General features: G+C 37.4%; 1 protein-coding gene across 5 annotated transcripts in view; it reads right to left on the bottom strand.

The window, feature by feature from the left end:
- Positions 1-617: 617 nt before the first annotated feature.
- Positions 618-17,790, bottom strand: part of LOC139963758 (patatin-like phospholipase domain-containing protein 7) — a 46,712-nt gene continuing 29,539 nt past the window's right edge. For 3 of the 5 annotated variants that reach the window (XM_071964873.1, XM_071964874.1, XM_071964875.1), the window contains 13 exons: positions 16,614-16,765; positions 15,091-15,198; positions 14,294-14,357; positions 13,088-13,202; positions 12,000-12,352; positions 10,764-10,984; positions 10,425-10,547; positions 9,942-10,058; positions 8,858-9,006; positions 7,778-7,884; positions 6,663-6,804; positions 3,884-3,962; positions 618-3,613 (listed from right to left, as the gene is read on the bottom strand). In XM_071964873.1, the coding sequence (XP_071820974.1) occupies positions 3,582-3,613; positions 3,884-3,962; positions 6,663-6,804; positions 7,778-7,884; positions 8,858-9,006; positions 9,942-10,058; positions 10,425-10,547; positions 10,764-10,984; positions 12,000-12,352; positions 13,088-13,202; positions 14,294-14,357; positions 15,091-15,198; positions 16,614-16,765 (1,762 nt within the window). In that variant the 3' untranslated portion in view covers positions 618-3,581. Of the gene's footprint in view, positions 3,614-3,883; positions 3,963-6,662; positions 6,805-7,777; positions 7,885-8,857; positions 9,007-9,941; positions 10,059-10,424; positions 10,548-10,763; positions 10,985-11,999; positions 12,353-13,087; positions 13,203-14,293; positions 14,358-15,090; positions 15,199-16,613; positions 16,766-17,790 lie in introns of those variants that run through there. The other 2 variants (XR_011791749.1, XM_071964876.1) reach the window with 2 other exon arrangements.

The following is a 17,790-nucleotide window of genomic DNA, read 5'->3' as shown; positions in this document are numbered from 1 at the left end:
TGTGTCACGAAACCCTCATATATAACATGGTCTACATATGTTTATTTCTACAGTGTCTGAAGTGTTTGTTGTATAAAGTTTTCATAACAGATTTCGGCTGTGTTCGAGAAGGGTCTGTCTTTCTATTTCACAAAACGACAGAATCGACTCACGCACTTTACCTCTGCGACAATTGCGACAATCAATAATAATATCATTGCGTGATTGCATATGTTTGACGACCACAGATGATGTATTATCCCAGACATATACCATTGCTGTAGTAAGGTATTCAACGTTAGGTTATCACTCTTACTGAATCAAGTTCGTACAAAATGTTCATGTTAGGAACACTTCAAATTAGGAACTGAGGGTCGTTTATTTTTATGCTTGGAACTGCAAAGTTCGTGTATAACGTTTATCGTGGGGACTGAATAGGAACTATTCGCATACTCTGTTAGTACTTCGGGAAATTTTCTATAAAACAGTATGTGCGTTATATCACCTTTGGTGTACCTGACAAAGGCGCCATTGGTTTTCCGGACTGGCATTTGTATGTCGGATATCCAATAGCTGTTTTCCTGTTATTATTAATATACGTGTAACTATAGACAACCTAAGATATAACATTTCGCATCGATGTTTTATTTACATGTATATTGGTGGTCATTTCATACACACAATATTCCAACTCATCGGCACAGAATACATATTAAATCAATGTATATAGCTATATTCCCATTTTCACCAGAGAAACTCAGATCTCAGTAATCGTGTTGATAAACCTTCTGCCGAAAGTTAAGGAAGTGTTAGTGTTTGTTAAAAGAGTAATCGTAAGTCTCTTCAAATAGTGACACATAGCAATTACTATAAGACCTCGATTTTGCTGTATTTAGGAACAGTCTACCTCTGCGGAGAAAATGTACGATGCATTTGGTATGGGTGTAATGAAACTACAAACATCAGTTTCGTTAATGTTTGTGTAACAAAATAATAGCGTTACTCTGTAAATGTGTAAATTGCAACTGTATATTGCGGTCAGAGTAGTCGTTAGTTTTACTTCCAGTTTAAACACTTTATTATGTTTGTTTGTCATCCAAGATCCAGACGTTCTCTAAATGCACAGTATATAGTTTTATTTATACTGGAAATTGAACGCCCAACCACAAACCCGGGCGCCTGTGTGAGGATTTGAGCAGAAATTACATATCAAAACAATTCACTGCACATAGTCTCTATGTAAAGGATATTATTTCATCCCTCAACAAGATCATTTGAGCCATGTGCCCCCCTTCCCCCCCCCCCCCGAGAGGCCATGTCAGAATAATGTCACCACGAAGATGAGCCGAAAAGCTACTAACTTACACTGGACAAACTACTAATAGGTTGACCATGCTATACACTACATCGGGTCCTACACATTACCTTACATCGGACAAACTACTAAGAGATTAACAATGCTTTACACTGCATATAGGGTACTACACATTATCTTACATCGGACAAGCTACTAAGAGATTAACAATGCTTTACACTGCATATAGGGTACTACACATTATCATACATCGGACAAGCTACTAAGAGATTAACAATGCTTTACACTGCATATAGGGTACTACACATTATCTTACATCGGACAAGCTACTAAGAGATTAACAATGCTTTACACTGCATATAGGGTACTACACATTATCATACATCGGACAAGCTACTAAGAGATTAACAATGCTTTACACTGCATATAGGGTACTACACATTATCATACATCGGACAAGCTACTAAGAGATTAACAATGCTTTACACTGCATATAGGGTACTACACATTATCATACATCGGACAAGCTACTAAGAGATTAACAATGCTTTACACTGCATATAGGGTACTACACATTATCTTACATCGGACAAGCTACTAAGAGATTAACAATGCTTTACACTGCATATAGGGTACTACACATTATCATACATCGGACAAGCTACTAAGAGATTAACAATGCTTTACACTGCATATAGGGTACTACACATTATCATACATCGGACAAGCTACTAAGAGATTAACAATGCTTTACACTGCATATAGGGTACTACACATTATCTTACATCGGACAAGCTACTAAGAGATTAACAATGCTTTACACTGCATATAGGGTACTACACATTATCATACATCGGACAAGCTACTAAGAGATTAACAATGCTTTACACTGCATATAGGGTACTACACATTATCATACATCGGACAAGCTACTAAAAGATTAACAATGCTTTACACTGCATATAGGGTACTACACATTATCATACATCGGACAAGCTACTAAGAGATTAACAATGCTTTACACTGCATATAGGGTACTACACATTATCATACATCGGACAAGCTACTAAGAGATTAACAATGCTTTACACTGCATAGGGTACTACACATTATCTTACATCGGACAAGCTACTAAGAGATTAACAATGCTTTACACTGCATATAGGGTACTACACATTATCATACATCGGACAAGCTACTAAGAGATTAACAATGCTTTACACTGCATATAGGGTACTACACATTATCTTACATCGGACAAGCTACTAAGATATTAACAATGCTTTACACTGCATATAGGGTACTACACATTATCATACATCGGACAAGCTACTAAGAGATTAACAATGCTTTACACTGCATATAGGGTACTACACATTATCTTACATCGGACAAGCTACTAAGAGATTAACAATGCTTTACACTGCATATAGGGTACTACACATTATCATACATCGGACAAGCTACTAAGAGATTAACAATGCTTTACACTGCATATAGGGTACTACACATTATCATACATCGGACAAGCTACTAAGAGATTAACAATGCTTTACACTGCATCGGGTACTACACATTATCTTACATCGGACAAGCTACTAAGAGATTAACGATGCTATACACTACATTAGGTACTATACATTACCTTACAAGCTACTAACATGTTGACCATGATATATACTGCATCAGGTACTACACATTACCTTACATTAAGAAACAGACTACAATATCCTCAATTAAAGCTGCTATACAGACATTGGTTACTCACAAACAATACATTATGCCTTTTTTCGATTTCGTACTGCCAGTTTGAAAGGACTCCTTGATCGGCAGTTTAAACCTTCCTCAGTAGTCAGCCTTACAATAACTCACAATGAAGATAAAGCGAATGTGTAGTCATTCTAAAACAATCTAGCATCTGGTGTCTTCATGATACCACTTTAAGCCGCAATCAAAATTATCTTTACAAATAAAATGTGTATCCAAAACTTCTGACGTCTATTTACCCTTCAGTAAAAGCACAATTCCATGATTTCTTCTAATTAGAACATATATGTTATTTTCCTATAATTCCAGTTGCTTCTTATTAAAATGGTCAAATTGCGTTTTAATATATTTGCCATCAATAAGAATAATAATTTTAATATTGACATTTTCGCCAGGTACGTTGTTGGATAAATGGAACAATTAATAAAACGTTCGGTTTGTTTCAAGCGTTGGTAACTTCAATTAGAAAATGTGGACTATACGAATCACGACTCCAAGCTCCGGTATCCGACAGGAGATCTTATGTTGTAAGCATTGGATCATCCTCTTCATCTAAAACATAGACAACCAAAAATAAAAGACTTTTAAAGTTACACTTATTTCACTCAAATACTTATAATGTGGTCTATTAAATGCAATTTCCCCTTCATTGATTATATTGTCTTTCACATCATAATATTCTACTCCCATTTTATCAAATAATGCCTTATATTTTGACCATATATGCTTAATTATTTGTTACATTTTTGTTAGAAAAACAACTTGATTACAACTAAATTTCAAACAATTAGTAAGTCTAACGTTTATAGCAAACTGAATTACCGGTTTCGTAGTCTTCATTATGGAGATGTTCAAACTTGGTCACTGCATGGATAACTGAATGGAGCTTTTCGGTGAGGATCTAATGAAGCAAATACATTCAAGTAAAATTGTGAACATTTTCAATTTCAAGTATTTGCCTACTTGCATCGTTTCTGGTAATGGTGTTTATATATTTTGGCGAAAGTATTAATTACGCAGATGTCTGCTGTGACCGTCGAGTTTGGTAGCCCAAATATGATTGCAAATTCGAACTAATTTTGAACAATGGCCTGCACAGGATTTCAAAGGTTAGGGGAGGGACGAAATTTAAAAATATCCCGACTGCGTAAGGTACGGGCTGAACTATTGTGGAAGGTTTAGAAGAATTTTAAAAGGATGACGGCACTTGGGTTGATGAAATTGATTCCTCTATAGAGGGTCCGGGAATCCTTACCCAGAAAAAAAGAGAATCTTCAAAGTCAAATATGTGCATTCTAAGGTGCATTTAGAATATTATATAGGACTATTTAAGTAGTTCTAAAAATAAGATTGTGCTAATAGCAATTACCTCCAAGTTCCTCCTACTGTCTTCAGTAGTAACAAGAACCATTATGGAAAATCCAGAGATGAATGGAGAACTTTATAAAGAAGATTTGCTGATATCTTCTTAGTGTGTGTTTGAAAAAAACGCGTGGGGAAGAGCTCCTTAGTGGTGAACTAATTCTCACCGGCTGAATGCAAAATTACCACGACTGACAAGTTTTTCTGATGATCGCGCAAACGCGTAAAACTCTGAGTAACAACTACCAGTGTTCCACTAGTCATTAACTCATTCCCACCTATACTTCGCTGTGTCCATCGGACGTAGAGCACTCTGCCAAAGATATATATATATATATATATATATATATATATATATATATATATATATATATATATATATATATATATATATATATATATATATATATATATATATATATATATATCGAGATCCGGCTTTAGGAGTCACAAATGATTTTCGAGTTGGATAGCATCATGTTTGATCTCTAGAGTAGGGCAAAATATGTCACCAAAAACAGAACTAGTATTGTTCGATATAGGTGACAAACGCCTACAGTGGAATTACGATCTTCCTTACCGGTTTCGAACCTCTGGACATACAATCAGCGTCCATAGCCTAGTGGTTAGGGTGTCCGCGTACAGAGCGGGAGGCCCGTGGTTCGAATCCCGGTGGAGGCTGAAAGTTTTTTCACTGTTCTTGATTTTCCAACTCATTACGATTTTCATTTATATATATATTCATTTGCCTTTGTCGTTTACCTCCATTGCTTTAACATAAAGTCTGTTCAAAGTATCTCTTTCGAGATCCGGCTTTAGGAGTCACAAATGATTTTCGAGTTGGATAGCATCATGTTTGATCTCTAGAGTAGGGCAAAATATGTCACCAAAAACAGAACTAGTATTGTTCGATATAGGTGACAAACGCCTACAGTGGAATTACGATCTTCCTTACCGGTTTCGAACCTCTGGACATACAATCAGCGTCCATAGCCTAGTGGTTAGGGTGTCCGCGTACAGAGCGGGAGGCCCGTGGTTCGAATCCCGGTGGAGGCTGAAAGTTTTTTCACTGTTCTTGATTTTCCAACTCATTACGATTTTCATTTATATATATATTCATTTGCCTTTGTCGTTTACCTCCATTGCTTTAACATAAAGTCTGTTCAAAGTATCTCTTTCGAGATCCGGCTTTAGGAGTCACAAATGATTTTCGAGTTGGATAGCATCATGTTTGATCTCTAGAGTAGGGCAAAATATGTCACCAAAAACAGAACTAGTATTGTTCGATATAGGTGACAAACGCCTACAGTGGAATTACGATCTTCCTTACCGGTTTCGAACCTCTGGACATACAATCAGCGTCCATAGCCTAGTGGATAGGGTGTCCGCGTACAGAGCGGGAGGCCCGTGGTTCGAATCCCGGTGGAGGCTGAAAGTTTTTTCACTGTTCTTGATTTTCCAACTCATTACGATTTTCATTTATATATATATTCATTTGCCTTTGTCGTTTACCTCCATTGCTTTAACATAAAGTCTGTTCAAAGTATCTCCTTCGAGATCCGGCTTTAGGAGTCACAAATGATTTTCGAGTTGGATAGCATCATGTTTGATCTCTAGAGTAGGGCAAAATATGTCACCAAAAACAGAACTAGTATTGTTCGATATAGGTGACAAACGCCTACAGTGGAATTACGATCTTCCTTACCGGTTTCGAACCTCTGGACATACAATCAGCGTCCATAGCCTAGTGGTTAGGGTGTCCGCGTACAGAGCGGGAGGCCCGTGGTTCGAATCCCGGTGGAGGCTGAAAGTTTTTTCACTGTTCTTGATTTTCCAACTCATTACGATTTTCATTTATATATATATATATATATATATATATATATATGTGTGTGTGTGTGTGTGTTGATACTAGTTGAGACTAGTGGAACACTAGTAGTTGTAACTCGGAGTTTCACGCGTTTTAGCGATCGTCAGACAACTGATCATATTCCGCTCTGTCCACTGGACATAGAGCACTCTGCGCCAAGATAGACGCCAACCAACCAACTATATATATATATATATATATATATATATATATATATATATATATTCCTATATATATAATAGTTATCCCTATATATATATATATATATATATATATATATATATATATATATATATATATATATTAGGATAAGCAGAGTGTTATGAAATGTCCGCACCTTGTCTTATATATATCTTATATATAACTTACGTCATCGTTCGTGCTCTTAGCCTGCCATTCTGATTTACTTTTGTGAATCTGGAAGTTTGGCATTCCTCTGAATATCTGAGTTCCCTTGACGTATCCTCGATCTCGAATTTCTTCGTATTTATCAAACATTGTCAAACCAAAGCTGAAGAGGAATAGGTAGAGGCAAATTATGTAAAGAAATGAAGACATTGCAAAGAAGAACCAACCTGTCCTCATAACCTCGTCTGATGCATGTTGTATACTTCGTGGAAGACATTCGTACCATCTTAGAATTAAATTATTTCATCCTTTACCTTTCTTAATTTACTTTGCCATATCAAGTCTCACTTAATATAGTTATATACTTCGTGGAAGACATTCATAAAATCTTAGAATTAAGTTATTTCATCCTTTACCTTTCTTAATTTACCTTCCCATATTAAGTCTCACTTAATATAGTTATATACTTCGTGGAAGACATTCGTACAACCTTAGAATTAAATTATTTCATCCTTTACCTTTCTTAATTTACTTTGCCATATCAAGTCTTACTTAATATAGTTATATACTTCGTGGAAGACATTCATACAACCTTAGAATTAAATTATTTCCTCCCTTACCTTTCTTAATTTACCTTCCCATATTAAGTCTCACTTAATATAGTTATATACTTCGTGGAAGACATTTGTACAATCTTAGAATTACATTATTTTATCCTTTACCTTTCTTAATTTACTTTGCCATATCAAGTCTCACATAAAGGAATAACGAAGGCAGGTGTCAACGACAATTTATATCAATCAGTAAGCTCGAAAACCTCTAATATTCGAGTTTTAAGTTAACCGCTCCCTGTTTGACTGAATACGCTCGCTTTGAAGGTCGGCTCCTAAGGCCTTACCACCATGCACAATAAGCCGCCATTGATTATGAAATACCCCTGAAATTCATTATTTCTTTTATTCCTAATTGTATTCCTTTAATGATATGATGCTCTTGATACCCATGCACAGATTAAACAGAAAGGGTCAGTTATAAATATAAAGGAAGATTTACAAATGTTTTCCTGTTCATTTAGGATTTCAGTTTGATTAATGTAATTATGATATCTTCATTAATGTTGGTATCAGGTGATTTACCTTACAATGTCGGGTCTCACGTAGTGATATGAAGTATCATCCATGTTGCGCATACTGTTATTGGCTACGTAAGACAATCTGTTGTGAATCTCGGGCAAATCTGGAATCTATAATTTCAAAATCATCACGCATTTATAAACAGAATATATTTATCAATGACGTATACTCTAATTGTCTGTCAAGTAATTACTCTCACGTATGTAGTGAATCCAGGGAACAGATGTAACCGTATACCTTTGTTAATGATAATCGTGTATACAATGCTGAGACTAAAAACAAAGGGTTAATCGTGATCAGTGGACATTTATTAAGCCTCTGGCTTGCAATGTTCATTAAACAATTTTAAATATGAAAGCATAATATCAGCTATTTAACGATATCTACGTCATTATGCAAGGACCACATAAAACAACAAGTAAAAGACTTCATATCTCAGCCATAGCCATAGCTACGTGAGAGGTTCCTGAATAGACCTGGGTTTGTGGGGCACATATCATTTAATTCATCTTAATTGTGGTTTTCTAACTAAATAAACACCAGACTTGGACATGATTCCCATCTCAGATCTCGGATCAGACCCAGATATCGAGATGAGACCGACCTCTGTCAGCACCTATAATGATCCAGACCTAATTAAGCGTACACAGCAATCACGATGTTCGACATGATGCTAACATGCAGCTGGCGAGATCAGGTAACAACGAGGCATGACTATTGATCTACATCTCAATTAGTTTAACAAAACAGTCAAGTTATATCTTCACCAAAAAGTAGAACCTAAAATAGTGTCTGAATTCATTATGCAATACATTCTTGTTCTGAAATCGGGGTTAATTCGGGTTTCGAGATCAGATCATGGTCAAATGGACTGGTCAGATTAACATTCAGTTCACAACCTTGTCGGGATCTCAACGTCAGGATCAGGTCTTAAGTTGAGATCAGGTTCTGAGCTATAAGAATACATAAATAGTTGATCCAGATCGCAAGTTTACAGTACAGTCATATCGATATCTGAATCTGATTTGAATCTGGTCCGCCAATAAAATAAAATCAATAAACATTTGTTGCAATGTAGATTACCTTTGGTTTATGTTTCATAGGATTCCATTTATTCCAAAGCATCCACCAACCAGAAATGTCATCACCGAAATCAAAGAAGTCAGTCTCGCTTACACCACCAACGTCAACAGCAAGTATCACACCAGCGCCCCGAGCTTTCATTACCTCAACTATGTAGAAAGTCACATAGTATATAGCGATGTATTTCTTATGTAATGTATGCACGATGTAATAAGTGTCTACCTTAGTGTAAAATAACAAAAACCAAACCCTCTGTTATCTAGTTAGTTGTTAACAGACACAATGATACTACGTAATATGTCAAGTCGTGTGGTAATGCATATTGTACGTAGAAGCAGCACTTTGCGTTATGAACACATTGAAGATTCGGTTCTAATACAAACTGTCAACGTGATCAATGACAGTAATACTTTTTACTAAATGAAACATAAGCTAGGTTATAAGAAAAACAATGAAGTGTTTGACAATTACATTTACTATATCGAAATAGCCCTGTTGTTACGTCCATGCTTGTCACTGCAGTGAAGCCCTGTGACGACCCACCCCCAGAGATGAACAGCTCCTCCTAGAGACCGATACTGAGTCACCGCAATAAGTCCAGAGAGTCACCCTACCTCAGAGACGTCCCCCCCCCCCCCCAACGAAGTTGCACGGCATGATCGCACACCATCCGCTAAACGTGTGATCTGTCACTTGCACTTGCAGCTCTCTGTGCTGCTTCTGTTACTGTTCTGGTTCTGCTTATTAAGTTTTTTTCTCGTAGTTGTTCAATGATAGCTTGTTATTGTATGGTTTTGTTTGTATTCACTACTGTTTTATGTTTACTGTAGACGGGAAATTATTTCCGTGTTTGTTTGAAACTGAAATGGACATTACAGTTATCTATCTATCTAAACTTGACGCCCAGGGCTATCCAATCCGCATTACCGCCCACCTCCACCTCACGCACGCATTTACAGACTCGACCCCTGCCTGGACTTTGTTTTGAGATGATGGTGTTATCATACTCGGCCAATAGTTGGTATACTTCACATGCATTCTATGCATAACTAAATTTAATAGGTTATCTGGTTGATCTTTATACCTGGGAGGTTGCTGACGTAGCCACCGTCAAGGAGCAGGTGTTTGTCCTTTGGATCACAGAGAGGTGGAAAGTAGCCTGCCAAGGACATGCTTGATCGAACATACCGCCAAAGAGAACCTAGGGGAGAACAATACCATTCTCATTGGTATACTTTAATCGCATTTTCTTGTTTAATTTACCCACGATGGAAGGCAGGAGACAAGGTGTTTATGCTACACACGCAGGAATTACATTCACAATGTGTGCATCTTGTTTATTCTCTCCCTGTGACTCCCTGGGTGACACAGACTTAATTTTCGTTCCACCTATCCTTCCCCTTGCTCTCCCTTTTAGAACGGCTTAGTGCTGTACGTGGTCTACAGCTTTTTAAGAGCATTAAGATCTAATACATCACTTTACTCTAAGACATTTGATAACATTAAATGTAAGAGAGGGCGGTGCGATGCATATTCGCCACATACACAGTAGAAAAATAAATGTTACCATTTGAATGGACTCTCTTTTTGGAATCAGTTATGTCGGTTGTTACACAGAAATACGGAATCCAAAGGTCTTCAATCTTTCTCTCACCAAGAACTTCTCGAATGATATTGTTGAATCCTCTCCCTGATAGAAGGAAAGGTTTGAAGTTACGGATAATGGTGAGGTGACATTTTTGTTGGAAAACAATTAAAAGATGGAATTATTACCTAAGTTTCCCAGGAAATGGAGGGAGAAGTTAAGCGGAAGGTCATTGTGAAATATCTTTCTTGCTTTCCACAAAGCCGTACAACTGTACGTAAAAAGGTAAAACAGTCAAAACAGAAATATATATTTCGTTACCAGAGAACATTGCAAGGTAAGGGTAGGTTAGATCCAACGCTAACTGCAGAATAGAATTCATTCTCTTGCATAACAGTCTGGCCATTTTTTCAAGTGATGTCAAGTTCGTATTGCTAGAATAGCATGCTCCCACAAAAGACCCGATGCTGGTTCCTCCAATCATATCAATCGGTATATCCGATTCCAGCATAGCTTTGATGAATCCAACATGTGACAATCCCCTGTAAAGAAATAGTAAAAGTTGTCATATTTATTTTAAGATAAATCGAAATTCAGTCTTAACAGACTTTTGTTTTCTTAAGTTGGGGAAGTGATTAGTCCAAGCAGATCTAAATAGTGTTTTTTTAATTTCTGATTCGGTTGCTTTTATTGTGTATAGAGTGTGTTCATACTTTGACCTTTGACATATTTCATATTTGTTTCGTACGGTCTATAAGGAAAAACTGATATGTTTAATGTGCTGCATTGCCATGACAACTGAGTCGACCAGACTGGTTTGAAGTGTACTCCAGTTTACGTTAAAGTCTGAATACGTGTTACTGATGAATTTCGGAAAACAAACTTCCGAAGCAGATTCAATGTTTCTTATTCTAAATGCACTCTGACGAGGTGGGTTTAATGTTAATGGAGAAAGCTGTTGCAAACAAAAGGGAGAAATGTATTTTCTGTTGCCCTTATGGCGCGAACTATTTACCGTAAAATCACTGCGACCGCCCATGTCAGCATGTTCATTACCCAAATATAAACTATATATACTCGTATCGCCCCCCCCCCTCCCCCTTTTTTACCCAATTCCACGTCTGAAAACACCCGTTTATTCATTGCAATGGAAGGAAATTTCCCAAGCTACACCGGTAAGACCGAAAGAAAGATACCATTCAAGGGAAGGGACCTAACACAGGCTAGTCACGAAAGTGAAAGTAGTCCTAGGCCCAACGGTCGTAAACAAAACAGAGATTTCTGATTGGCGCATGATCTGTTGATCGGGGCTTGCAAATTTTTTATTGAAGTTTGTAGAATCTACAGACTCGTTAATAAATCTGGCGAAATTTATTCAGCTCAAATGTTTAACGACACAAAACTCAATAAAAATAATGAATATTGATATGAAAATTGCATAGAACGGTGTCATTTTCACTAAAATTCTAGTGCAGTAAACTGGAAAGGTCGAAGTTAAAATTTGGCAAACACGTACTGAGACTTTACGTAGCATGTATAGTCCGATATATCACTAACCTGGCACCACCTCCACCCAAAACGAGTCCAACAGATGTTCCCGTTAAATACCGAGACAATCGACCTACGTCATCGGTCACGTCTGTATCTCCGGTATCCAAATGTTTCATAGCCGAATTGCCTCTGACCATAAACCGATCCGGACAACGAATATGATGGACTCTGTGACACCATTCTCTGGCATTCAACCACTCTGCCGTACCCACGGGGTCTTTGTACGTCCCGTTTGTTTTTTTGTGCAAGAGCACCAGTTCTCTTTGTGTTCCAATCTGCAAAAGATCCAATTCTTTTTCCATCTCACCTATTTCATTTGGTTCTCGATCTACCACCTCCATCAGAAGAATAAGGTCACCCTTTGAAAGAATATGCCAATAAACTTTTACAAACAAAACGGACAATCGTCTTTAAGCATTTTACGGTACTATAACAAACTTGGACCAAACATATTTATTGACATAGATATCTCACAGCTGTACATTTTGACTTCCTTCATAGTTTGTAAGCACCCTTTCATAAAGTTGGATTCCCAATCCATACATATTCCAACATTCATTGCTATAGTCTGTAAGCACCCTTTCATAAAGTTGGATTCCCAATCCATACATATTCCAACATTCATTGCTATAGTCTGTAAGCACCCTCAGATAGTTGGATTCCAAATCCTTTAATATACCAACATTCATTACTATAGTCTACAGGCGCCCTCCGATAAAGTTGGATTCCCAATCCTTACAGATTTGAAGGGGCAATTTAAATCAAACTCAAACAGCTACTTTTAGTTCCATAGATCTCTTATGCTCTCCAGTTCTCGGGTATTTGATTCCAAGAGGTGTTTAACTCAGTAAGCCAAACCTAAAGTATCATGAATCCATGTTAAGGTACTTTCATAGGGGGAAATATCAACAAACATAGTTCAATTTAAACCATGTATTTATTATTTTCCTTTACAGAACTAAGCTTATAAATTCATCTAACATAGTGCTGCTCTTCCCTTATACCGGACAATTATACAAAACATTTAGTGGGCTTTTCTCAACCACACCATGCCCGATTAATCCTGAGTTCCAAAATCTAAGACAGTTACTTACTTGTCTAAAACATAATTTAGTCCATTCAGTGACCGTGTCATCCGTTTGCAATAAAATCGTATCGTGTGTATCTTCCTGTTGATTTATCCAGCTCGTCAGTTGTAGTTTTTGTGTCCTGTTGTAACGTAACAGAAATCATATCAGGCAATTAACATTGTGTTGACGTTAATTGCTTGAAAAACTGTTTCGCAGAGTTTTGTTGCGTTCTCTCTTTTTCCACCATCTTCTTCTTCTAAGGAAGTTATACATTTTGACAAACAACACAAGGCAGAATCAAAGTGATAGAGTAGAAATCATCTAATTAAATTTAATAAAAGATAACACATGACCTTCATGGATACTGAAGCATCTGATATCTAGGTTAGCAAATTTCATTTACACCCCAGTGTACTCAAATAAGCAATTCAATTAACTGTTCAGTGAACCTAGGTCTACAAGATTTTACTGATAAGCTGTCAAATATGATTCGTGAAAATAACTAATTTCACACAGCTTACATTGGTGTAAACGAAACCTTTCCGACTTCGATTTCGTACATGTTTCACTACAGATTCACTACAGATATTGGAGCAATTTGATACAAACAAAAAAGAAACATGCTGTTTCTCTTCATTTGGACAGTTTGCGGATAGTTATCATTTGCAGTTGATTGACAGTAACTTTTTTTCACGTTCCATATGTGCAAAGTAGGCTATGTTCGTCTCAGGGGACTTGTTGTACGATAAGTAGTTTCGGATGAGACGAGATGCAAAGTTGCAAACGTAGCCTGCTACTTTAAGTATTATGTCCACTGTGAACAAAAATAAATTTGCAAAAGAGGAAACTAGCGCTCTCGAATTATAGAACAAAAAAGGGTTTCAAATACTGTTTTATTTTTGACATAATGCCAAACAACACTGATGAAAATGAATTTCAATTTATTTCCTGACACGTAACACGCATTAAGAATCAACATTGTAACATTTTCACTAAGTTTAACTAACAATATGGGCATATACTTGAGTTCGTAAAACTATTTAGATAAGCTATATCCTATATGCAACAGTTACTTTATCGCTGCTTTTAAACGTTTTATTGATTAAATGCTGACAGAGAAGATGGTAGCATATACCGGTATATTTACAGACGTCAGTTGTCGATGTGAAAATTTCTTATTCCTTTAAACGCTAAATTGCTAACGCTAAGTAAAGTATGAGAATAGATTACTTTTCAAGTCGACCATTGCCCAGAAAATGTGCAACTTCTCTGCTGGTAATCCTCTTTGTTGATCCTGGAATGAAATTTAAACAGAGAGATTGTTAGGAAATTGTGCAAAATTAATTTTTTAGTGGTAGAGGATGGGGTGTATGATGGACAAGTATTGGTGGATTTTTAAAAATTAACTAATTGTAGAATTTCACTTATATGTTTGTGTTTGTAAGGCAGCAACCATGTGCATTGTTAACAGTAATTAATTATATATGAGCTCATTGGCTTGCATTATACTCAGTGGAGAAAGCCTCTTTTGATATAGCACGTATAGCTTGCTGTAAAGAGACTTCGTTGGTTGCAGCTATAATGGAGAATTTTCTACTGCGTTTGTAGTCAAGACGGACTAACTCCTACGCAGCTGCTATGGATATATGAAAACGATTCAGAATAAAATCTTCTTAGGTAGATGCCAGTTTATCATTTCTGAGAACCCATCTGATTACATTCAAGTAACTCACTATAGAGAGCTCCATATGGTTGCATGCAAGACATGCATCTAATTCAGTACAGACACACATTTTGATTGCAATCAAATCATTCATTCATTCAAGTAACAGCAAGAGAGAATGAGTCTTAGACGTGTTTTTTTCTTGGGAAAACTACTATTCGTCTATTTCACTAAATCCAAGGATAATATGATGACGCCATATCGGTGGAATACATTACTACTAGATTACGTTGTAAATATGAATATATATGTACACATTTTGGGTATGTCGTGGGAGTACCAGCACAAGGTAGAAGAAGGTTACCTATTTGGGAAAGTCTGAGAGCCAATTCCCTCGAAAACACCGATATAGGAACCGCATTGGACATTGGTACCAATACAATTGTGGATAAATTCTGCCTTTGCTGAGCAGCTGCAAAAGGGAAAAGAGAATCGTGTAAAGCATATATTTAGGATTTTTATTATAACAGTAATACTACCATCACTAAACATACATACTGTACACACAGTTGAGGGGAAGCATACATACTGTACACACACATTTGAGGGGCAGCATACACACAGTACACACAGTTGAGGGGCAGCATACATACTGTACACACAGTTGAGGGGCAGCATATAACGTACACACAGTTGAGGGGCAGAATACATAACGTATACACAGTTGAGAGGCAGCATACATACTATACACACAGTTGAGGGGCAGCATACATACTGTACACACAGTTGAGGGGCAGCATACATACTGTACACACACACAGTTGAGGGGCAGCATACATACTGTACACACAGTTGAGGGGCAGAATACATAATGTATACACAGTTGAGGGGCAGCATACATACTGTACACACAGTTGAGGGGCAGAATACATAATGTATACACAGTTGAGGGGCAGCATAAAATGTACACACAGTTGAGGGCAGCATATAACGTACACACAGTTGAGGGGCAGAATACATAATGTATACACAGTTGATGGGCAGCATATAATGTACACACAGTTGAGGGGCAGCATACATACTGTACACACAGTTGAGGGGCAGCATACATACTGTACACACAGTTGAGGGGCAGCATACATACTGTACACACACATTTGAGGGACAGCATACACACAGTACACACAGTTGAGGGGCAGCAGACATACTGTATACAGTTGAGGGGCAGCATATAACGTACACAGTTGAGGGGCAGAACACATAATGCATTCACAGTTGAGGGGCAGCATACATACTGTACACACAGTTGAGGGGCAGCATACTTAATGTACACACAACTGAGGGGCAGCATACATAATGTACCCACAGTTGAGGGGCAGCATACATATTGTACACACAGTTGAGGAGCATCGGAGGTGTCGTGCTAACATATACATACGCATGTTGCATACAATACGTGTAAAACATTTTTCTTCAACTATTTAACGACATTGTTACTTGTCCATGAAAATATCAGCATATCCATCACAAAAGTCAAGTCATGAGGTCTTGTGTAAATTAGATGAAGATATCGGAAACTGTATGGCATCTGAACTCATATAATTTTAAATTAAGGAGTCAATATTCTTTTAAAGGTTTAGATATCGGACACTGTATGGCATCTGAACTCATATCAGCTCATATTAAGGTATCAATATTCTTTTAAAGGTTAAGATATCGGACACTGTATGGCATCTGAACTGATATCATTTCAATTTAAGGAATCAATACTCTTTTAAAGGTTAAGATATTGGACACTGTATGGCATCTGACCTCATATCATCTCAAACTAAGGAGTCAATATTCTTTTAAGGGTTACTATTTCTCAAGTACTTTGTGAATACTTACCATCATCTCTGTCATCTTCTTTCTTGTTCTCCTTGATGATAGTCGATAGCCTATTGCCGACTGTTTGCATCACTCTACCAGTAACACTGCTCGGAAACTTTCTCTTAATGTAACTCAAAGTCCCGTTCGGAATCTTGGTAAACTCAGTGTCCCTTTAACAGGATAAAGTTGTAATAACTGAACTTTTATAATTTTGTAAGAATTATCGAAACTTCTTGAGCTTTTTGCGTCGATGATATGAAAACAGTTATATCAAAGTGAAGAACCACCTTAATCCAGAGCTTGAATACTGCTCCTGCTGACTTGTCTATTTGTGCCTTTAGCTCCTTCTGACTTGTCTATTTGTGCCTTTAGTTTGAATAGGATCGGGATCTGCACGTAATGTTGCTAGACTTCAGTAGAGATTCTAACATTACCTGTAATACTGATATTATATTTAGCAAAAACACTGTTATTAATGAAAGGAAACCGAAGAGAAAGTATACATCTGTCACACTCATTGTCCTGTATCACTGTGATAACACATTAGTCAACCTAAGAAAAAGTAAAAATGGGTCACATGTTTTGCCCTGTATCACTATGATAACACATTAGTCAACCGAAGAGAAAGTACATATCCGTCACACTTATTGCCCTGTATCACTATGATAACAAATTATTCAACCGAAGAGAAAGTACAAATTTGACACATGTATTGCCCTGCAAGGGCGTAGAAACCGGGGGACTGGGGGGCGCCAGCCCCCCCCCCCAGTGAAAAATATGGGGGCGGAAGTATCATTCCGCCCCCCCCCCCCTCCCCGCTCAGCAAGTCAGAAACCCCTTTTTCACTTCCAAATCAGAAAAAAATCTCATTTGGAGCACCAAATTGCATCTGAGGCCAGGTGAAAATGCAAAATTATTTACAAAATGGAGTGGGTGTTGAAGTGTGCTATATTGCACCAAATTGCATCTGAGGCCACCTGGAAATGCAAAAAAAAATCCAAAGGGGAGGGGGACACCCCCTCCCCTTAGACCCCTCCCCCAGGCCGGCCATCAGTCTTCAGCCCCCCCCCCCTACTCAAAAGTACCTTCCTACGCCACTGTTGCCCTGTATCACTATGACAACACATGAGTCAAATGCAACAACGGGTGTGACTTATGATTTTCCTGTCTGTCAACGTAACAGGAAAGTCGTCAT

The sequence above is a fragment of the Apostichopus japonicus genome, chromosome 22 (genome assembly GCF_037975245.1).
Source record: "Apostichopus japonicus isolate 1M-3 chromosome 22, ASM3797524v1, whole genome shotgun sequence".
NCBI classification, from domain to species: Eukaryota; Metazoa; Echinodermata; class Holothuroidea; order Aspidochirotida; family Stichopodidae; genus Apostichopus; species Apostichopus japonicus.
The sequence above is the reverse complement of the archived record's forward strand: the minus strand, read 5'-3'. Positions and strand labels throughout refer to the sequence as shown.